The sequence below is a fragment of the Gymnoscopelus microlampas genome (assembly GCF_963454915.1).
Source record: "Gymnoscopelus microlampas genome assembly, chromosome: 3".
Taxonomy (NCBI): Eukaryota; Metazoa; Chordata; class Actinopteri; order Myctophiformes; family Myctophidae; genus Gymnoscopelus; species Gymnoscopelus microlampas.
Window position 1 is genome coordinate 16,938,786 of NC_139940.1, and position 23,481 is coordinate 16,962,266.

General features: G+C 43.3%; 1 protein-coding gene across 4 annotated transcripts in view; it reads left to right on the forward strand.

Moving 5' to 3' along the window:
• The window catches only part of arhgef1 (Rho guanine nucleotide exchange factor (GEF) 1), a 48,021-nt gene that overhangs the window by 8,818 nt on the left and 15,722 nt on the right, over positions 1 to 23,481 (forward strand). For 2 of the 4 annotated variants that reach the window (XM_084053628.1, XM_084053631.1), the window contains exons 2-13: positions 6,341 to 6,402; positions 10,674 to 10,856; positions 11,870 to 11,968; positions 13,530 to 13,572; positions 13,850 to 13,952; positions 15,154 to 15,294; positions 18,161 to 18,190; positions 19,793 to 19,898; positions 20,358 to 20,424; positions 20,891 to 20,917; positions 21,368 to 21,562; positions 22,070 to 22,202. In XM_084053628.1, the coding sequence (XP_083909754.1) occupies positions 6,379 to 6,402; positions 10,674 to 10,856; positions 11,870 to 11,968; positions 13,530 to 13,572; positions 13,850 to 13,952; positions 15,154 to 15,294; positions 18,161 to 18,190; positions 19,793 to 19,898; positions 20,358 to 20,424; positions 20,891 to 20,917; positions 21,368 to 21,562; positions 22,070 to 22,202 (1,151 nt within the window). In that variant the 5' untranslated portion in view covers positions 6,341 to 6,378. The remainder of the gene's footprint in view (positions 1 to 6,340; positions 6,403 to 10,673; positions 10,857 to 11,869; positions 11,969 to 13,529; positions 13,573 to 13,849; positions 13,953 to 15,153; positions 15,295 to 18,160; positions 18,191 to 19,792; positions 19,899 to 20,357; positions 20,425 to 20,890; positions 20,918 to 21,367; positions 21,563 to 22,069; positions 22,203 to 23,481) is intronic. The other 2 variants (XM_084053629.1, XM_084053630.1) reach the window with 2 other exon arrangements.

The following is a 23,481-nucleotide window of genomic DNA, read 5'->3' on the forward strand; positions in this document are numbered from 1 at the left end:
TAATAGGCCTAGCCCGTGAAGAATGTTGCAAATCTGGATTGCATGCGTGTTACACGGTTGTCACCGTTGATCGAGGTGTGTGCATGCATGTGTGTTATTTGCCATGTACGTTTGCGTGTCTACAGGCGTATTCCTAAGAAGCTCAGATTCTGGGCAGGCTACACCCCTTCCAGAACCTTTTCAGCCTTAACTGGGTATAACTGGTTTGTATGGTTGAATTTATAACCTATCTGCAAATGGATGTTGGGCACGCGCATAGATAGAACACATGCTTAGCTGAACGAGGAGCACTTCAGTCTGTCCCAAATGCTAATCAAAGGCCTCTGTGTTTGGCAATTATCCCTCTTTACACACACACACACACACACACACACACACACACACACACACACACACACACACACACACACACACACACACACACACACACACACACACACACACACACACACACACACACACACACACACACACTTACAGTACATATGGAAGCGATTAGGCCAAGCTGGAGGTTGACTGCGACTGCGAGCTGCCAATCCATGCCAGTTGATTGGCCCCCGCCTATCAAATGTTTCCATGAGGCCGTTGACCTCTATGTGGGGACAGAGGGAGACGGGGGTGGGTCGGGTGTCTACTGGAGAGAACGAGAGATGGAGGGAGGTCACTGACGGGAGAGAAGCAGAGGAGGGGGGAACTCAGGAGATGCCAATGGACTTTGGCAGAAGAGGGCAGTGTTTTTTGGCCATAAGCATTAGGGAAGACTGACAGAGAGCAAAAGCAGTGGGTTCAGTTCAGAACTACATATGGAGTTATAGAGTAGGAGCTTGTTACTCATGCAGCCTTGTTAAGGCAGAAGGCCTACGCTGCGCTTGGAAGATGTGGGCTCTGAGACTGGAGGCTAACGAGGGCCAGGGGTGGGCATGGGGTTGGACTGGGGTGAGGTGAGGGCTGGCCAGTGGGCATGGGGAAATTCACCATCATTATGAAGTGCTGTTGTCCAAATTGCTTGCTTGTCTGCTCTACTGAAACCGTGTAATAAAATAAAACCTTGAGGGTTCTCCTTGTTTGAAACTTCCCCTCTGAAACTTCCCCTCTTGGGAGCTGCAAAAAGGGGTGTTAAGACCTGAACAAACTCTTTAAAAAAAAGAGTGCTTAGCCTGGTCGCCTCAGCATTCTTATATTAGCCAGATTAGTCGTAAGCAGAGAGCGAGAAGGCATAGGGGAGACCCAGGAAGGGAAGGTCACGTTGAGATTTACTGATCCTGTTAATTCAAGACACTTGCAAACAGTCTCTTTAGAAAGTGGAAGAGCCTGGCACACTTACCAAAATGACTAATATGGTCACTTTAGACTTCTTCTAGCTGAGCAGGGGGTAGGGATGCACACAGCAAAAAGTGTGTGTGTGTGTGGGGGGGCAGGAGCAATGAAAGACCTGCCTCTGTTTTACCTACTCTATTGGGGCGTAATCTTATTTTAGCCACTACGTAATGGTTGTTAAATTCCATAATTGGCTCTTGTGTCCTGTCTATGAATGCCCCGGCTGTGTCGGAGGAGTGATCGAACAAACGGCGCTTATTTGAGCTGAAGGTAGTAATGGAAGGAGAGAGTGACAGAAAGAGAGGAGAAAGTGAAAACATTTTAATATTTTTGAAAGGTGAAAAGATGAAACGAGCCCAAAAAGGGATTTAGAAAATAAAAATTAGGTTTGTTGTGGAAGGGGGTTGAAAGGGTATATTCTCACTCTTTAGTCGCTCTCATTCTCAAACTTTTTGCTCCATGCTCACATCATGTGAACACCTCCCTTCATACACAACACATTTACTTTCTTCCCACCACTTTATGTGCACAAATCTGTTATTTTCTCTCAGACCATTCACTGCATTACTACTTGCTAAAAGGTCAAGGGTCAGCCAGTACAGTTTGTTTTACTGATATCTGTGAAGCTGATGTTTGCTAAAACTTTAATCCTAAAATTTTATCCCACGATTTTGTAACCCTTTTTTTCACCTGGTGCCAATTTTCTAAGTGATCCTGGGCACTACACTCCACCCACCAGCCTAGGGAGCCCAGGGCCGAGAAGGGACATCTTCAGGCTATGTTTACACTCTGTGGTGTTTTACTACAGTCCATCTTCAAACAGAATCATATCTTTGAATTGACTAGTCTTATCTTCAGCCATGTTCACTGAATGATCTAATATGAGAAACTAGTGGATAATCTAATCAGTGGTATAATGATGGTAATCATGATGTGTGTGTGTGCACAGAAGACAGAACACACATCAGGGATGGGATGATCTAAAATAGATTATATCTTTCATTGTGATGAAAACACAAGATAATTGTATTGTCACTATTGTGGAGAATTTCCTTTGTTGGAATAATCATAAATATAACTTGGAAAAGCGGCCATCGGTCGATTGTCACTTTCAGACATGCACAGTATTATGGAAGTTTTCCAGACTTTAAACGGAGGGGCTGTATGCATGCACGCAACATTCCAGCTCACTTGGATCGGACATGCAACGGACTTAATGCTGGCAGGACCCACTCCACCGTAATGTCCGATTGAGCCCAAAACGTCTCAATGTATGAATGGATGCTGTGAATGACTGGTGAATTTACATTGAGCGAGTGGGCGTATTGATGACACTTCTATTGTCGACGAGTGGAGCCTCCCCACCTCCTGGGGTGTTTGGAGAGAAAGCAAATGTATCTGCAAATGCAAATTTTGTCCAAAAATCACGCAAATCGGTACACATCATCTCAAGTGATAAAGACGGATCCGTCGGATTTTTCATATTCCATCCTGATTGGTGAATTCCGAACATTGCTGGCCCACAATAACCTACCTGACCTGGCCGGGACCTGTGCTCCGAGGAGCACTTTTTCTAGTTTGACAAGGACACAGCTGCTATTTTCTATTTATTTATCCTTGATTTATGCATGCGGACCGATTGTTGTTGTTTTTTGCATTCCTGCTACATTCTATCCTTGTGCTTCTGTGAGATTTGGAAACAAAACATCATTATCATGATTATTATCATTTACTATGCATTTACAAGTTTACAACACAACCAATTGAACCATTACAGGTGAAAGCTTGGATATCAGGTTGATAGATCATTTTTGTGAATGGATTTTTTTCCCTCTCATTGTGATGGGTATTGGCGAGAGTCTAAATCTGCGCTTGTTAGTTTTTCACTGAAAAGTGTCCTATAATTCAATAAACACATTTGTTTCTTAACAAAATGTAAAGTGATTCCAGAATGTTTTAGTGGCATTTTGATGATTATCAGGATAATATTGTGAATTGGAATTATTTTGGTCAGAATAATTGTGACATTAATATTCATATTGTTGTCCCATGCCTAGTGCGCACACACGACGTCCATCCATGCGTGTGTGTGTGTGTGTGTGTGTGTGTGTGTAGGGCAGTGGTTCTCGAAGTGGGGTCCGGGGACTCCCAGGGGTCCTTTAGGGGGTTCTAGGTGGTCCCCAGCAAAATGACGAACAGTTTTAAATATTTTTCAGAGGTTTGACAATAGCCGATCTACAAGCTCACAATAAGTTGCATCGCGAGCCTGTTGATAGGCTATTTAAGAAAATGACAAATCTTCTCGTATGGGGGACCCTGGGCACAGCATACCCATGCACACGAGCAAGTGTATGCATTATTTTGCAGGTGTGCACTTGTGCACACCTCATGCTCAGTTCTCATCTTCCAGTTATAGAAACTGTCTGTGTGGCCAGGCATACTGTTTACAGCTATATTGAACTTAATGTGACATGAACACACACACACACACGTTTTATATAGACATATAGACATAGGGTCTCTGCGGCTGTTTTCAGAGAGGTGCTGATTCAATGTCAGCCATGCTAGCTGCAGACCATTTTGGTCACGGTTGGAGTACGTTCCCCGTCTGCTTTGTGTTTGCTACAATGGAAGCATAGATATACTGTAGGTCACAATAGGGCTGCACAGTCCACTGTTCTACACCGCTGTACAGTTGAATTGCGGTTTTAGTTGCCACAGTGAATAATTGTATAGTAGTAGCCAAAGTGGATTTCACATTTGGCATATTGGAAGTTGTTAACATGTTTAATTATGTTTAGAACACCTGTAAGAAATTATCCGCAACATGCAATAAAATATAATTTATATCACTGCCATACAGTAATGATGATGCGGCCCTAGGCTGTAGCCTTTGAGATGCAGATCTGTACTTGCTAACTTGTTTCCGGATACTTGAATGCTTGGTAGACATTTATTTCCACGCTTTCTCACACCCCTTTTTTCCATGGCCTGGTTTCTCTTTCTTTCCACTGGTATTGCCTCTTTCTTCATTTCCTGCTGCAGTGCATAGTGCATACTGTATGCCCCCCCTTCTTTCTCATTTCATTTCTCCTACACTCTCCCTCTACGCCCCCTATCCCCCTCTCTCTCTCTCCCTTCTAGGCCCCTTCCTTCTTTTTCTTGTCTGTTTAGGCTATAGGGGTTTATATAGACTAGTGTTAGCAGGCAGACCCAAGTTAAGATTGCAGGCCATCTGCGCAGGTTTTGTGTGTGTGTGTGTGTGTGTGTGTGTGTGTGTGTGTGTGTGTGTGTGTGTGTGTGTGTGTGTGTGTGTGTGTGTGTGTGTGTGTGTGTGTGTGTGTGTGTGTGTGTGTGTGTGTGTGTGTGTGTGTGTGTGTGTGTGTGTGTGTGTGTGTGTGTGTAGTCAGTTTGGAAAGTCATAAAAGAATGGAAAATGAGTTTGGTAATTTCCAAGAAAGTTCCCTGAACGAAAAGTTCTGGGATTCCACAAAAGTCTGGAAAAAGTGTGGCAAAACATTGCCATTCATTCCAGAAAGGTGTTTCATTTCACTTTATATTTAGTTGGTGACCAACCGTAATATTTGTTTGTGTCAGGAGCCATGGTGGCCAAACTAACATTTGAAATTGTGAAGTTATATCCTTCTGCCTTTCTAAACTGACCAAATACTAAATCCAATAAAATGTTTTATGATGGATGGTGTGCTTGGAGGGTACAGCATGTTTATGCATACCTAGTGCATACACTGCATTGTCCTGTGTTCATCTTAAGTACACATTCCTACACGGTAAAATCCAGTGTCCATCTTACATTATTAAATTCGGATGAAGAGACAGCAATAAACATGATTCTTGATGTTTTTTTGCTTTGCTGAGCCCTGATGCACATGCTGTCTTTCACATGCATGCGCTGCGTTTCTCAGTTCCTCATTTGCTCAGTTAATCACGGTGGTGCCAAGTTAACTTCCTCTTCTGACTTGCTCGGTGACTCTCCGAGGCATTTGGCAGCGTGTAGGTGTCTTCCATGTGTAGAGCTCTGTGCCAGGTTTCATATAACTTCACTCTCGCTTTTTTCTTTGTCCTTTTTTCCTTTGCCTCTCTCACTCTGTCTCTCTCTGTCTCCGTGTCTCTCTCTCACTCGCTCTCTCTTTCTCTCTCTCACACACACACGCTCTGTTTCTCCGCTCTTTCTCGACCTGACTCTTGCAGATAGGTCGAACAGGAAATGGTTCTGATAGCTTCCTGAGGAAATTACACCCACTTCCTGTCTGTGTGTCTCCCCATTTGCCCCACCCCGCTCCTCCACTTTTTTCCCTCCTTCTTCTGCTCAGGCGCCTTTAAGGGGCAGCCATCAGAGAAGAAGGACCCTAGAGACCCTCCCTCCCTCCTCCAGTTGCTGTTAATGGGGCCTTGGTCTGATGACAGACCCAGATAAACAACAGCATAAACATGGCAAGATGAGGCCATTAGCTGCTGGGTTATTTTCGGAGCATGTGTTCACAGTGCAGTGGCATAGAGGACAGGACATAGGCTATTGTGGCCCGGATGGAACCAGAGAACAGTGACCTATGCTTATACAATGGATTTCTGTGGGGCCAGGTGCACCTAGAGCTTGAGAATGAATGTAGCTGTTTTTTTTTGTTTTAGTTTTTTAACATCTATGTTTTCAGAGGAGGTGTTTGTTTCTGGCCAGCACACAAATATGATGCTTTCAAAATGACCGCAGTGCAGACTTGATTGTTGAATAATTAAAAAAATAAATAAATGCTATGTTAAGGTGTGTGGACTGTCTGCTCCACTTTAAAATGCTGTTTTGTGATGTTGCTGTTTTGCAATGCTTTGGATCTGAGTGAATAAAAGTTTATTAGACCAACTGTGGTGCCAGTCAGCTGCCACCACTTGACAATCACAGAGTGGCGTTGGCACCGCCGAGGGATGCTCTGCATAGTTGGTCCCGGGCCCGGAATGGATTCCTCCCCAATTCCCACACGGCCTCTTTAAAGTTATCGTGATGTCATTCCAGGAACGTGATTGACAGGTGTGGGCCCCTCCCACTGCGGCATGGACAGCGACGACTTCATCGGGGTGAGGTCATGTTCTGACCACTCAGTCTGAATCCTGCTCTCTCATTGGTCGACTTGGGCCCCAGGCCAACGCACAACGGACGATTACTTAAAAAACGGTTTCACAATGGGTTTGGGGGCTTAATCCGAAGGGTGGTGTAACAGTGACTTGGTTGGTATTTTTAGACAGTATGGCCTCTGACTGACCTGGTGGAAAGATGAAATATCACTATGTGCCACGACTTTGTCTGAGGGTTTTACATGAAGAGGAAGGAGAGAGAGGGCCTATGTAACAGGTGGTGATGTTGCCAACGCTGGTTTACAGTACTGGGACGTGGCGCTAGTCAGCAGAGACAGGAATGTGGTTGTAGAGTCCAGTTGTCATTGAACACACGCGCGCACATACCAGCAGTTCCTGGCACTCACATACTCCACACACACACACACACACACACACACACACACACACACACACACACACACACACACACACACACACACACACACACACACACACACACACACAAATACCACACAGACACACAAAGGCACATACGCTTGATAGCTATCATTAGATTGATGCCACCTGACACCTAGTTAGTACTGGAATGTGATGGGGTGGGGGTGAACAAGGGGGCTACAGCTGCCGACTCCCAGGAGCTGCAGGGCTGCTCCCTCCCTGCACTTCTGGCCCTCCAGGCCTTGTTATAATAGTCAGTCTCCTCTCCCTTCACACTAGGGCTAGGCCTTGTCCTTTTTTGTGACTTGTACCTTTCCTTCAAAACCACACTCATGCATGTTGGAGCCAACGCTGAATGTCAGTTAGAAAGTGAAGTGAAGGTTTCAGCTGCACAATTTAACCACAGAATGCTGGCAGACTGTTGCGCATGTACACAGTCACAGTACAATAGTTAGTAATTTAGTCAGCATGCATGTTGACAAGACATGTAGGTGCATTGATATCATCTTAAAATAACTGTCATTGATTAGTATGATTATTGATGTAGCTAAATATTCAGGACATCTAAGCAGAGAGAAGATATGAGTGCCACAAGGCTTATATACTACTGAGATCAACTCTTGAACTGTGCCATATGCTGGAACGCACCACTTGTCTGCGTTGCCAACTTCTGGGAAGGGGACGCTCCTAGTGTATACACCCTCCCATCTAAAGAGCCAAACTACAGTAACCGTGTACCGGAACAGATCCCCTCCCCCTCATGTAGACATGGGCTGACCTCCATAATACAATCCCTCTAAGAAACTCCAATTAACTTCCCTCTTACTGTTATAGCCCAGTCAGTTTAAGGCTCAGAGTATAAACGTGCATTGCTCTGAAAACAACCAAGACATTACAGTAATTGGCTTCAGCATCTCCCATAATGAGGACACCACTATTTCCGTGTTCTCTCTGTTCACTAGCTTAGCAGTGTGGAGGTTTAATGACTTAGGCTTTTGCAAGCATTTCTTACTGTCTTGTTTTCTGTTTTTCTTTTATACCTGTATTTAACCAGGCACATTATTAAGAACAAATTCTTACAGTAAACAGCCTGGGGTGGGGGTGAGGCGCTTGGGAAATGCAAATAAATAAAACGTCTCAAAACCATTAAAAACATCATTTCATCTTTCCACCAGAAAACATCATCGGGTCAGAGTCTATAAAGCTAGTCAGTCACAAGGTGTTATCATTGTAATGTTACTAACATCGGCTGAACGTTAGCTTGTGGTTGCTGTTGTTCTTGATAAGGTACTGTTGGTTTGTTGGGAGGGTTGGTGGTGGGGGGCACGGCTGACAAGCTGTGTGTGTGTGTGTGTGTGTGCGCGCGTGTGTGTGTGTGCGCGTCCAGATGTGCAATGCATGGATACAGGCCCATGTGTGTCTGTTGTGTTAACCCCTCCCACGCATGTAGTTCTAACACTGGCTTGTCTCAACTCCCAGCCCACTGGTGCTGGCTATGAATGAACACATTCTCTCTCTTTAGTTATTCTCTCCATGTCTTTCACTCGCACTCATTCTCTCTTTTTCCCGCCCGCCCCTCCACCTTTCTTTCCCGTTACAAGGTTTCACCTTGACCTCAAGGGTCTTGTTCAATTCTTACACCTCCTCCGGGGTCGACACATACACTGGATTAAGGCTGTGATATACTGACTGTACTGTAAAAGTCTACACACACACACAAACACACACTCTTCTGTTCTCCAACCACAAGGTTTTTTTTTTTTCAGATAGCACAATTGGACCGATATCATACCTGGGCGGCTGCACATTCACCAACGCAATGTGACATGCTGTGTACACATGGAAATACACAAACACATCATGCTATTATTTGTATTAGACCATTCTGTTGACTTACGGTACATTGATTTGCTTTCCTTTAAACTCTTGGCACAATCTGTAACCACCAAGTTAACCTACTTTTTATCTATAACCTTATCCTAAAAATAACCATATGCCTGAAATTGGCGAGGTCTGAAAGTGACCATGTCCTTGTCCAACTTCTGCAAGTGTCCTGTTCTTTTATGGAGAGTAAAAACATTGACAGAAAAACATGCACAGTCTCACACAGGTTTGACTAAAGGCTACTGTACATAAGTTCTTAGTTATTCCTTGGCCTTGTGACATGCAACGGTGAGTGTTGTACATTGGGGTCATGTGGGTTGAGGTGTGTGTGTGTGTGTGTGTGTGTGTGTGTGTGTGTGTGTGTGTGTGTGTGTGTGTGTGTGACTATGCGCGTGTACGTACACGTGTATGGCTGTTTGGGTGTTCCCTGGTGGCGGCTCGGGGTCTGTGGCTTTTAAAAGACAGAATACAAGGACTGCGTTGTTTGTGTGTGTGTGTGTTTGGGGGACTACATGGCTCACTCCTCACCCACTTCCATCACTTCCAGCAGGCCTCCACCTTGATTTCCCTGAAGCATGAACTTTTCTATTTCACAGACTTCAAAAGGGATGAGGGCGGCTTGAGCCCTGCGTATTTATGGCCTGGAATTTCTAAAACAAGCTGGATATGGGAGAACCTTCCTGCAAGTGTGTTATTGAACCAAGTTGAAATAGTTTTCTGGAAAACAATCCCCAGAGGCTAAATATGGCCCAAATCCCAAGAAAGCTCAGATTGGAAAAAAAGGAAAAGAAAAGAATAAACATTTTGCAATGCGGCACTCAGCGTTGGGCCATTTCCCCTGAGTGCAAATACTTATCTCCCCTCGCTCTCTCCATGCTACGCTCCCCTGGACTAACTCTTTTAATGTGGCCTGAGGGGAAGACATCATGGAGATTTCACACAACATCCCTGCCTTTAATGAATCTGTCCAAATTATTTAGTCCAAAAACCTTTTGTGAAACCAATTGTGTTTCCATAATCACATTCCCAGTAATCCGATTGTTGCATTCAAGGGGATGGTGTTGGGAATGAGCCACTGTCTACCTACCTATGTAGATGAGATGCACAATGCTTTGGATGGTGTGTTTTAAAACCAATGTTATTCATACTTTTAAAGCAATTGCCCTGGTAAAGGCGATTATTACCTTGTATTATTTTAATAGAGTCCATAAACAGAATTTGATGGCCTTTTGTAATGTGTTTCAGCCCAGGTTTGTTATGTTATGGTGTTTTCGGCACCCTATGCTGGAAAAATGTGCAGTTAAAGTGGGGTTATTATGGATCCCACCGCAGTTCTAGGCAAAACTCGCTGTGATTGGCCAGTAGTCGCTGTGATTGACAGTTCTCGTTTTTGCAACTATGCCTAAACCTAACCTTAACCCTAACCTCAGTAAAACTATGCCTGCCAGGGAGCCAATCAGACACAGGTAAGGCGGGTCTATCTATCCTATAACGTTGGTGGGATTCATAATCACGCGTCAGAGTGACATACCTACTTATACACTGACTAACAAAGAAGATGGATACTTTGAATGCATAATCAAGAAACAGAGCTTCCAGTGAATATTCAAGTTCACATGCCTCTTAGTCTTGACTACCTCCAAATTACTGGTATAGGCTGCTGTTTGATGCCTCTACCTGGTCGAGCTCATAGAAATTGGACTTTACTAACACTGGACCAGTTGTCTTTTCTCAGACTGCTGGCTGTTTGGTTCTAACTCAGTAATAGCAGGTGTGTCTGTGTTACTCCAGGTCAAGAGATTGGGTGGTGGTGGGAAATTGTGGTTCCTTCCTTCTTTTTTTCACACTTTGCTGTTGGTCGGAGTTTTTGATTTTGTTTCTTTTTCTGTGGGAAATGTCAATATGTGCTTATAAGTGAAAGCTTTTTTTCTTTCTTCTTACCTGTGCAGTGGGATCATAGCTCTAACTCAGCCATGCCCATCATCGGGGCTGAGGATGAAGAATTTGAGAATGATGAGATGACAGAGAAGAAGTGTCCGGCCTTCAACACTATAGAGGGAGTGAAGGGACGGCCCACCCATCTGCTGGTCTTCCTGCAGCATGTCATTCTGCAGTTTGACTGTGCTCCCCTGGTGAGAACTACCACTCCCACAATGCAATACAACTCCAAGTTTAACCTCTTTAACCATGGTGTCTCAATTTTGGAGGCAAAAACCTTTATAAAATCCAAATATTTTTTTTTCCTTCAAAAATAGCAGATCTGCAAGCTCTCAACACGTCACACCATGCTGCATTGTGAGCTTGTAGATTGGCTATTTTTTCAATAATTTTGAACATTTACATGGTTAAGTCGTTAAGTGTGCAATGGTGTGTGTGACGTGTGTGTGTGACTGTGTGTGTAAGACGTGTGTGTGTGTGTGTGTGTGTGTGTGTTTGTTTGTACTTAATGTCCAGTGGTGATATAAAGCATGCCCTGTCTCTCCCTCTATTCTGCATGCAGACACTGTGACCCGCCCAGGTACTGTTACTACCCCCCCCCCCGACCCCTTTTCCCCTCTCCCCCTTCCCCTTGTGAGTGTTCATGTAGAGGCTAGACGTGTATCACCATGTTAGTAAACAACTGCCCTATGAAGGCAAAGAGCAGAAACTGTAATAAGCCAAACAAAAAAGACTTCAAAGTAATTCTGCAGTCCCACCATTGCTTATGGAGATGTGGACAGACAGTAGCATTTTTATTTTTGTTGTAGATTTGTTGAAATGGAAACTCACGTCCTCTACCGTTTGATCTTTAAAAGCACACCAAAACTTGTTCCTGCTGTTTGTCTTTGAAGGACAGAGATATTGTGTCTTGTCTGTGAATAGCCTATATTGATTCAGTATGGCTTCAGTGTCCAACATTGTTAGCATTGTGGTTGGATTAGGGGCCTTTTGCCCATATTGCCATCATCACCTTATGGAGTGTGTCCATACCAAAAAAATACCAAAAACATGTTTTTGTCCTCTGTCCAACTTGATTACTGACATTTGAAATGGTTCACCAAAGGTTAAATTCATGCTTCAGCAACCTCACCAGCCTACTTTATCCTCATTCATTTCTCTGCCAGTCATTGTTTCTTGGTATCTGTTCTCTCGCTCTCTCTCTCAGCTGTGTTACCTCCATGCTGAGCTCTTCAAGACTCACAATTCCAAAGAGACCAAGAAGTACTTTGTGGAGTTCTACAACAACTTCCTGGACAAGGGTGCAGTAAGTACACGCAACAGAGGCAGGAAGCTCACTATTGTATCGCACCACATGCTCTCCTAAATTGGTGAACCATGCAAACGTTCAAAGTCACTTTATTCACCAACTTACGGCAGTTCCTACACTTGTAAGGAGATATGGAGACCTGTACTCACACAATTACATTTACTGTTTCTCTATCCACTCAACGACGGCTGCCCTAAGTAGACCAGCACTAGAGTAGATTGGATGTCTTTCTGCTATTCTAGTTAGGTGTTTTCTTAGGACTATTTACTTACCGGCTTAACCTGTTAGTTTGTTGACTAGGGTTCATGCTGCTGCTACCTCTGATCTTTACGACTTTATAAGAGCATCTGTTAAATGCCTATGTTGTTCATTGTAATTGCTTCACGGATCCACATTTAGCACAATGGACCAATTCCTCTGTTATAATAGCTTAAGATTTTGGCCGTTCAACATAAACAATTTATACTTGGACACTTATTTTGATAAGCAGCCATTATAGCCATTTTATGAATTTCTACCTTTTGATGTGTTTTGAGACACTTTCATTTGCTGTAGTGTACAATAGTAGATATTAGGGTAATAAATCCCAATAGAACTCCCGCTGTTACCCAATCTCTCTGTGTTGTGTTGTGTATTGTATTACCACACTCCTGAATTTGAGGGAGGCGTGTCTGCAGCATGCCTCTCTGTCCTTGACTTTTTCAATCTTTTGGCTGTGTGCGTTAAAAAAAAGCCCATATTGCAGCCTTTGTGTTATAGATATTTGATTGTTTGGTGTTGCAATATCGGTATGGATTCAATATATTGTTTTAGTTCTAGTTCGGGGGCCAAAGGCTCAGAGAGTGGGGGGGGGGAGAGAGATAGAGAGAGGGATACACTGTGTGTAGACAGCTTGGGTGTGTGCGTACACTTGGATGTCGGTGTGTTTGCAAAATCATTTGCCCCGACCGCTCGTTGTTTGTCTGCCCTGTTTGTTCTCGGTCTGTGTTCAGTTCATCTCTTTACCGCTGTCCTCGCTCCTGGATCTCTCTCTCTTTCACTTTCCCATCAGTCTTCTGTCTGCACACCTGCCCTAAGTCAACTCCCCAGGTTGTCTGTCTCTTAAGACAGCTTGGCTGGCGTTGTGTGCTCCCTTCACCCCGTCTATCAACCCCTCTCTGTCAGACCTCACCACTTCCTGTCGGGATCGTGGGAAAGCCCTTAAGTGCACGAATCATCCTCTCGGCAGTCGTCCCTTTTGTCTTTTTCTCTATTGCTTTCGTTCTGCACGTCCTTTGACTCACAGGAAGAACTTGCGGTAGGTGTTCTTTGGAACTGCGTGATGTCTAAAGGGTTTTCTAAGATCCGTTTAGTTTGAGGTTTTTATTTTTCTCTCTCTCTCCCTCCTTATCAGTTGTTGGGTGTTTTTTCCTTGTGTTGAAGTGACCCCTTGTGGGGATGTACAGCCACTGCATCTGTTGATAAGTCCACAATGAGCTAGTTGAGGAGTTATAGGTAGGCCTCCTGATAACTGAGATTTAATACAAATGTTTTAGATCTCTGTTTGTGTCTTTCACAGGTCCTCAGGGTGACTGTGCCGGCTAATACACTGTCTGAACTCGGTAAGCTGTTCACTCTCAATTGCATTAGTTTTCTTTTCTTTCTGTTTATGCACAAATTCAGCAAAAGGATGGGAAAAACAGAGAATGAAATAAGTCATTTGTTTGAGAAAAGGAAAATGCATACACAATTATATTATATTAAAATCACTTTATTTAGAAACTGTTTGTGTTGTCTTTATATGTGCCTGCTACTCAAACTTGTTTTTCTCCTTTCTCCCATTGTCCACTGTCCACCTGTTCTCTTGCCATCGACCTCTCCCTCCCTCTCACCTCCCAGAACGGACGCGTGCAGACCTCAGTGAGGAGCAGCAGAAGCAATATGCCCAGGAGATCCAGGACCACCAGGTCGCCGAAGTGGCCAAGCAACTGGATGACTTCAGGTGAGGCACAGGGGAAAATATATTTAACTGTAGACCTGTACTGTACCAACAGTACAGCCTCGAACCTCGAATTTGCCAATTCCCAAGTGGCCCGTGCTGGTCCTCGTTGTGAGGTTGTGGATCTTCTTGTAGATCCTCTAAGTCTAAGTAATAAACCATTATTGTTTTTATTGTATTACTATGCTGCTGCAAAGTAGGGTTGCAGATAATTAATGATGTCATAATTGATTTATCTTTTTTTACCCTAAATGAATCAATGATTTAATTTAGACCAAAGAATTAGGCTAAAATAAGGTAAATGTCCATATTATACCTGAACCCAAACTTTTTGAAATTGTTTAATATACTAAGCACTCAAAAAACTATTCATTTCGAATTTTTATCATTTATAATTAATTTTTTAAATTGTAATGTAATGTAAGTAGCAAATGGCAATGGTTACTACTGTAGAGAAACGTATGGTCCATGCACTAACTGGCTGCACCACCAGGCACGTCACTAAACTGATTATTCAATTACTAACATTTCATTTGAATGATTTTCTTTTGATCGACTGTAATCAATAATTGTATTCATTTTTACAACCCTTGTGGGAAATCCAAGCAACATTTTGCTTTATTGACACCGTAGTAAGGCTGGGAGGGAGACTCAGCTTGCTGTCATTGATCAAAAACCACAAAGATTTGAAAGAAGACGTTATCAAGTTAGCCAAGCCCTATTGGGTATTTAAACCACTTGTCATGTCATGTCTTGTCACAGATTCAGGCATGTAAAGGCTAAAGGTCTTTACACACTGGGGGCGTGACAAATAAACGATAAGAAAATACATCAGAGATTATTTCGCATCAAACCTACAATGTCTCAGATGTAAAATCAACCTTTCTGCATACAAATCGCTGTCTCATAATATTCACGTTCTGCGTGGATATGCCCATGACACAAACAACACCCCTCAATATAAGGACCTTAAATAATACTCACTGAAGTTCTTACCAATTGTAAATGCACTCCTCTTCCTTCATCATTATTTCAGTAGGGACTTATTATGTTGAATATGTGTTGTCTTCCTGTGTATTTTCTATTATTTTGCCACACATTTGGCATTTAATGCCTTGCAGCATACAAACAAAACTGTCCATATTCTTACAATAAAGTCCTGAACTTGAACGCCTTGCCTCTCCTTTAACTGTCTCATGTGCAGGCAGAAGAGGAAGATGGGAATGACCACCAACGAGGCAGAGCTGTCAGACGTGGAGAACCACCACTGCACCGACCGCATTCCCATGGAGATGAAGGAGAAATCTGTTGCAGAGAACCTTCTGGACAAGATGGCTGAATCACAGTGAGCACCTCAGTTCTCTCATTGACCTTTTTGTTTTTTATTATTATTATTATTATTATTATTTATTATTTTAAGTAAAGTAAGAAATGCACTCCCCTATATATATTTTTATCTCGATTGAGACATACAGTGGGAAAGGTAGACACAGGACAGGGAACTCTGGTGGCGACAGACGTATACAGTATAGGGGAATACACAGGACAGAGAACTCTGATGGGAACTGACCTAGGGCCAGCAGGTGTGCATGCGGTCCAGATTCTTAACCTCTACATCATCTCTCAGTACCAACTTCCCAAGGAGACAGTGGTCTACACTCAATAGATTCAGGACTGGACATGGCCCCTGCTTGGCCAGCCTTCACAAATGGGGCAGTAGCCCAAGCCCACTGTGTGCTTGTGGAAAGGAGCAAACAATGGAGCACGTCATTGAAATTTGTCCTCTCCAAAGTCTGAAAGGAGGATTAGCCATCCTCCATACAGCAGACCAGGAGGCAACTGCTTGGCTTATAAGGACTTTGCAATCGCTAAATAAATACATCTCTGAGGACTATATTTACAACTCAAGACATTAAATGACGCTCTATCCACTTACAAATAACAAACTGGCAGGACACACAAGCAGTGTTGGGTATTGAACCTGTGAGCTTTAGATTGTGGCATGGTCTAGGGCTTGGCCACTCTGACAGCCATAGTTTTTACAGTGTCTGTTATTAGAATGATACGACAAGTCTGTGGCTGTCACTATAGGGATAACCTCGCACAACATGCTATTTATAATATAGTAATAAACTTTATTTATTAAGCTCTCATTAAAACCAAAAACATCCAACACCATTTGTTGGAAGGTGTTATCCAAAAGCGCCAGGAGTGCATAATTTAATTTGGATATAACCCAATGTGCACAGTATAGAATAATCAAAGGAAGGACGATGCACAGTGAAGATATTTTACAACGTCTAATTAAATTCTTCATTGTCTTCACATAAAGGCAGATGAAGGCCGGAGGGCCATGAGCACGTTTTCCGTAATGAAATTGTCTTAGACATTTGCGAAATGTCCTGGGTGTTGAATGCAATCCCGTTGTTTTGCAGTGAACCACGAGCACTGCCGTTTTATGCATGGGTGTTCACAGTGGGCATCAAGCCCAAAACCCTGGCAATATTACTGTCACGTTCCACCCTCTGAGCTGTAAAAAAACATGAGAGATACTTCTATTAGAAAAGTTTTACGGAGCAATTGCTTGCAATCCCTGCCGAGCAATTTCATGAAACATTGATTGGGGAGGGAAAGGCAATGGATGTGCTTTGAATGACCTTTCTATCTGACAAGGAATATTTTAAGTATTCAGCTCTAACGTCGTCCAAAAAAAACTAAAAACGACTCATGAAGTAAGAGGCACTACGGTTAAATAAACCCCTGTGGACGATAGAGTTGAGTGCAGCCCTACATGCAACCTGCATACCTTTAAACCAACACAGAGACACACAGAGTAGGTGAAGACAATCATGGGGACGAGAGTTTAATGAGGACAGGGAAATGGGGTTCAGTGATTGAAAGAAGAGGGAGCGAGGAAAGAGTAGGAAGAAAAGGGAGGGGGAGAAAGAAGATGGAGACTCAGCAGTGCCACGCTGGCAGGAAGGCTCTCCCAATGGCACCATGCCAACTGGAAGGGGGGCGGGGGGAGGGGGCTGTCGACAGCCGCAGCCCGGCAACCAACCGTAGCTGCCGACAAAGTCTGCAACAGAGAGATAGGGCAGAGTTGATCCATCCTTGACCCATAGTTCAGATATAATTGTTATCCTTGGCAACAAGCGACAAGGGTGGGAGATGAGGCCAGACTGAGAGAGGAGACACGACCGTTAGGATAGAGAGGGCAAAGATGTAAAACCTGTGCATGGCGACTAGTCCTTGCATAGATGCAGCCACTTGAGGAGACATCAAATGCCCGCAAAGCAGACTGTGTCAGACACTTGAAAGCTAGTTTTAGACTCAATCAGACACTATTGCATGATCTGCCCCTCTATATCTCCCACTGACAAAAGACTTATTCAGTTTCACTCCATTCACGCATGCAAACAATCGTCTCTCTATTCCCTGGACTCCCTCACTCCGTCTCTCTCCCACACTCTATCATGCACCCCATCACCCGTCCCCCCCTTGCACTGCCTCAACCACAACAAAGTGACCTCACCCCGTCTGTTTCTCATTGGCCCCTGTCGTCCCCTCAGTCATTTCTCAGACCCCCTGATTGGTTGTTCCAGGGAAATCCCGGGGAAACCCCTCCCACCCTTTTTATCTTCATAGCAAAACACAAGTATCTCATTTCCACAGTCTTGCCTGACCATTGCATCAGACAAAAACATAGTTAAATACTAATTTCCGCCACGCTGGAGACTTGTTTGACTGTGGATCCATCCTACAAGAGTCAAGACAGAGCGATCTAATCTTGCTGTTTAAAACTTTCTTAAAGTTTTCTGCAGAGAACAACCCATTTGAGGTTGTCTTTGTTTTTACTGCTGCAGATTTTATTATTATTATGATTTTTACATTTGTCAGTGCTGTTAGCGGTGCATGCTTTTTTGAGATTTGCTAGTTTTTCTTTTTTTTCTTTTGTAAATCTCAGAATATGTTCAAGAGCCTCTGCTCTGAACACAATACAACTACAGTCAAATTTGAGTTGAATCAGGAAAAGCTTAGTCACTTCAGGTTCCACCGACCCAAATTACAATTAGGAATCAGTCGAAAAAAAGAAAAATGCTACTTAGACGGAAAAGGTGAGTGCTGGGTGCTGCAAGATGAGGCAGTATGCTCTGTCTGACTCTCACATACACCCTCTAATGCACGCCTATGTCTTTTTTTGCTTCCAGATCCAACATCGTCTCAGACGAAGAAAAATGGTGAGTTACGTTTAAAAATGAAATGAATAATACTAGAACTACATAAACCAACAGGAAATTTGGTTTCAGTAGTTAATATGTAGATACACAAAGCTGTAGAAATTACATGTTTATTTCCACCCATAAACCTAAAATGGGATGAAGAGAATTGATTAAAATTAAAACCTCTTAATATCAGTCTTTTAGTAAAAAATTGTGTGTAGGTTTGTTGAACAGATGTCCATATGCGTTATGGACGGCACCTGAATATGCCGGCACAGCAGCCTGTGTGGTCAAACCACATGTGTTGAGCGTGCTGACTGCAGAACTGTTATGACCATTAGTATTTCTCAAAAGGTTTCACATTTGTTTAGAATTAAAAAAAAAAAATGGGTACATCCACCCAGAAGGCAAAATCACATGTATACAAGCTCGTTTTGAGCTTGTATATCTGCTATTTTCGCTACTTGGGGTACGACAAACTCATATATAGCACTCCTAGTTAAAGAGTATAGTGGAACTAGTGCAAAAAGTATGTATACATACACTTTGGCCTTTGAACATTGATCTGTTAAACAGTAAACATGAATTCCTGTTTGGCTTGCCTGGCTTTTGATCTTGCATCTCATCTGAAATTCTTTGGTACTTTTCTTGTGGTAAATTCTCAGAAATACAGTTCGCGTAGTTGCACGGCACTGGCTGCAAATCTGCACTTGGTATCTTTTTCTGAGAGAAACGTGTGATTGGTGGTAGTCTACTCCACTCTGCCCCCTCCCTTCCCCTGCCCCCCCCCCCATCCTCTTCTCTCCTCCACCCTCGTAGCTGCTCCTCCTTCTGTCGTCAACTTTCCACCTGCCCACCCATTCTGTCTTTCTCTCCTCCCACCTATATCCATCCTCACATTTCACCCCACCCCACCCAACCCACTCTCTTATCTGCCCTCTACATCTGTCTCTCTCCCCTGTCTTCTCTCTTGCTGTCAAGTGTGCACAGGGGATGTGCATCATGTAGTAGATTCAAACAGTGATTCTCAAGTTGTTGGGGTGCTCTAGTACATGAACAATGGCTATGAACATGGATTCCCCAAAACTCTTTTGAGTATACAACATTGACCCATGACGGTTTAGTTTATTTAGGATTCCCATTCGTTACTTACAAATGGCAACAGCTACTCTTCCTGGGGTCCACATAGAACAATACACAAACAAAAAGAAAAACTACAAAGTAATATATAGCCGAAAACATAGAAAATAAAATACAGTTTCCTTTTCCTCAAACATTGTGGAAAATGTAAAAGCTTTGCTGTCACATTCTTCCATGTCTCCATGAAAGTGCTGTGTGTGTGATGTTTTTTGAAAATGTTCAGAAATAGTGAAAATAGCAGGTCTGCAAGCTTACAATACATTGTGATGTGACGCTTGTAGATTGGCTATTTTCACTAATTTTTGAAAGCGTAAAATATTACGATATCCAAAATCCCAGACGATATCTAGTCTCATATCACAATATCAATATAATATTGATATATTGCCCAATCCTACCTTGAACTCTATTCTGGTTTCTAGATTTGGGTTTGTAACCACATCTCCCCTTTTTTTCTCTTTCTCAATCCCCATCCTGTAGTCAGTCCATCATTGCAGCAGTGGCCTTCTACATGAAGCATCTGGGAGTGAAGACCAGGGCGGTTGACAGTAAGAAGTCCAGGGGCTTTTTCAGGAGACCGCTGAAGGTAAGACTGTAGTTGCAAAACCCAGATGTTCAAGTCTACACAAACGAGATAGGAATGCATCATTAGTAATTTACACAATAGATAAAATACATTCATGATTAGTTTGGTGTCTATAAATAATGCATTTAAGAGGACGCTAAGGAGACAATGGTTCTGTCCCTTTTCCCCCTTTTGACAGGTTCACAAATGAATGATGAAAAGAAATTGTCAAAGTGCCTGATGAATTCTAGCTAGTCTTCATGTCAAACCCAGTCCTACCTGTGTGGTGGAGTTGATCAGTTCTAAGGCCACTCACTTAAAGTACATTTCACCCTGGGGCGTCACTCTCCACTATACTATCCAAATAAAGGCAGAAAAACACCAAAAATATTTAAAAAAAAGTACATTTCAAACTCATCTTCTTGTCTCCTGCTCTCTTCTCTTTCGACTTCCTCTTCCTCTCCTACTTCCTGTTATCAGAAGAAGGAAGAGGTAACCAAGACGAAGCCCAGAACCGGGTTCATCCCCAGCTGGATGTCTGTCAACAGTATGTATCTGCTGCTGTCAATCATAGGTGTAGGACCACGCCCCGTTAGTTTATAGCATGATACACAGTAGGGAAAATATATATATAAATTAGTTCCAAACATGATAAAAACACAGAATTAAGTTATTGCTTTGTGCAGGTGAAGTAATAACATAAAATAAGAAAGATTTTAACTTTAAAGCACAAATGAAACTAATGAAATAGACAACCAAACAACCACAAATCAACAATAATGAAGATGACTTGCAAAGATACAAATTAATTTGACTGCAGGCTCTAAAAAGAAAATCCCCTCATTATTTACATAATGCTCATTTTAACTGTCTGTTTTATCCTTACAACTACTATTTATATACTGAAATGGATAATACACTTCGGCATTATTAGAATTAATATGTTGACCATGAATGGAATGTGTGTATACAAATATGAATCTGTTCTGTCCTGCCCTTCTCTCCTCTTTCAGCTGAGGGCAAACCTAAAGAAGCTGAAGGTACCAGCCGTCCATCCCCCCACCCCCCCCCAATCTGTAGTGTGGTCCCATCCTTACTAATCCACCCATATGCATGTCTGCATGTACCAAATCATGTTGGGAGGGGGGCCCCTGTGTGGGGTTAAATCTTTAATGTCTTTTTCGTCTCTAGGTTTAGATGTACTGTATTGTCTGTAATCACTGGTGTTGGAACAAACGGTCAATTATACACTTAAACTTGCATGGCCACTTCATCCTCAGAGTTGTGGAAGTTCCTTTTGCACCTAAAACTAACCCTCTTTTCGCAGAGTCCTTAACTTAACCTTAACTGTCCATCTGTCTGTGTTGCGACCCTTTGTGTTGCGTTTCCCCTGAAGTACCTATGGGTCAACACTGCTATATTTTTCTGTATCTGCTTGATTGACTCCTCCTCCTCCTGTTTCTCTTCTTCTCATGCTCGTTCCCCTCTAGTGGACAAGGAGAAACCGCAGGAGCGCAAAGGGCCGGCACCTTCCAAAGGCTCTCTAGACCCCGCTGTGCCCTCCTTCTCCAGCAGGAAGTCCGGCACTAGTGGCGGCTCTGCTTCGCTATCGGGGTCGGAGCTCAGTGAGGGGTCAGGTGTCAACACGGCCACAGCCAACAGCCCGGACTCCATCACCAGTGATGGTGAGGCTGGAGATCATTTAGTTGTGTAGAGACGGTATACAGATTGGTTTGAGCGGTTTTCCAAAGGTCAAATGTAGGTCTTTCACAATCATGTCATACAGAAAGTCACACAAGTCTTTCACAACCATGTGATATACAGTAGCCTACTATGTCATGCAGGTCTATCACCATCATGTCATACACAAGGTACTTGACCAGTATTCAGATTGCATAAACAGGGGAAAATATTATATGCACAATAACGAAGAAGGGGGTCAGCTTTGGATATACCACCAGCCTTAGGTGCATCTACTTGTCATCACCTTCCTGAAGTGTGTGTGTGTGTGTGTGTGTGTGTGTGTGTGTGTGTGTGTGTGTGTGTGTGTGTGTGTGTGTGTGTGTGTGTGTGTGTGTGTGTGTGTGTGTGTGTGTGTGTGTGTGTGTGTGTGTGTGTGTGTATGTATGTATGTCCGTATATCAGTGAAATAACCTCCTTGCATTTCCCCTCATCATCTTTCTCCACTCTAGGTGTCCCATGCATTCGCTCAGACCCCCTGCCTCTAACAGAGGGGGGTGAGGTCTTCGTGACAGTCCCAACCATTGCCTGGGGGGAGCCTGTTCCCCCTGAAACTCCAACGGAGGAGAACCTAGAGAAAGACAGGTGAGGAAAAGTAGTCACATCCAGTCATGTGAGATGAAAGGATTGTGAGTCATTCAGCCTGATGTGACTCAATAATCAATCATGTATATAGACTTAATTAGTTTGCTTACACTTAGATGTGCCATTGTAACAGCTGATGCTGTTGATACAAGATATTGTAGGTTGAGTAACATTTGAATATGTTTATAATATAAAGTCCAACCACAGTGCTGAGGCAGAGCCATTCAGTGTCTGGCGCTAAGGCTGAGGGAGCGTGGTAAAACTCCCATGGCAGTCTGTCCCTGCTGTGTGCTAGCTGTTGTCCTGCTGCCTGCTAGCTAGCTAGCAAGCTAACACCACTGACGGCCTTGAGTTTGGAGCTGGAGCCTCACTCAGTGAACTGTGACCCAGTCTTCCCTTCCAGCGCCCCCTGCCCTCTTATCCCTTCCCGTCATACTCCCTCACACTTTCTCTTTCCTTTGCTTTTTCTTAAAACTCGCTTATCTATTCTGTCCAACTCTTTACTTCCTGTCCGTACATTTGCATACTTTTATGTGTGTACCGTTGTGTGCATCCTGATGTTGACGTCAGAGCTTCATTGCGTTGTCTTTGTTATAGCTGGTATATTTTGTGCAAATGTTTTATCTATTTTGACTATGGACATAATGGGATATATACGTAGATACTGGACATAGCGGGAAATATGGATAAATATTGATCAACACATTGGCGACAGTACTCAGTGATAGGTTCTTTATGTGAATTTTGTCTCGTGTTATGGCATTAATTGCTGCATTGATTTGTTAAGTGTATAGATTTGCATTGCTTTCTTGTGCATACCGGTTTGTTATTGAAGACCAAGCTTGTTTTTGTCTTAATTTTTGCCTGCAATTTTGTTGAGGCAAACGGCTAACAGAAATAAGAATAGGTTCGTGTTTTTGTTACCTGTCCTCTGTGCTTTTGTCTGTCCTCGCCAGATGTTTTTGTCCATCACAGTCAGGGCTACAGTCCTCTGTCCTGCTTCGCTCCACAGTGTTTGTGGTTCCATGTTGTGGCAGGGGCTTTGTCATTGCACTGGGCAGTGGTTTAAAGAGATTCTCTTTTGTGGTACAGTACTTTGATAGCCTACAATAACTGGATGCTAGGATTGTTAGCTTGCAGTTGTGTAAAGGCCCAGTGCTCAGTTGTGTAACCATGTCATGTCCCGTGTTTTTGCAGACGGAAGAGGTGGGTCTCCACGCATTGAGAGGCACGGACATGCTTCGGGCCTTACACTAAACACACACACACACACACACAC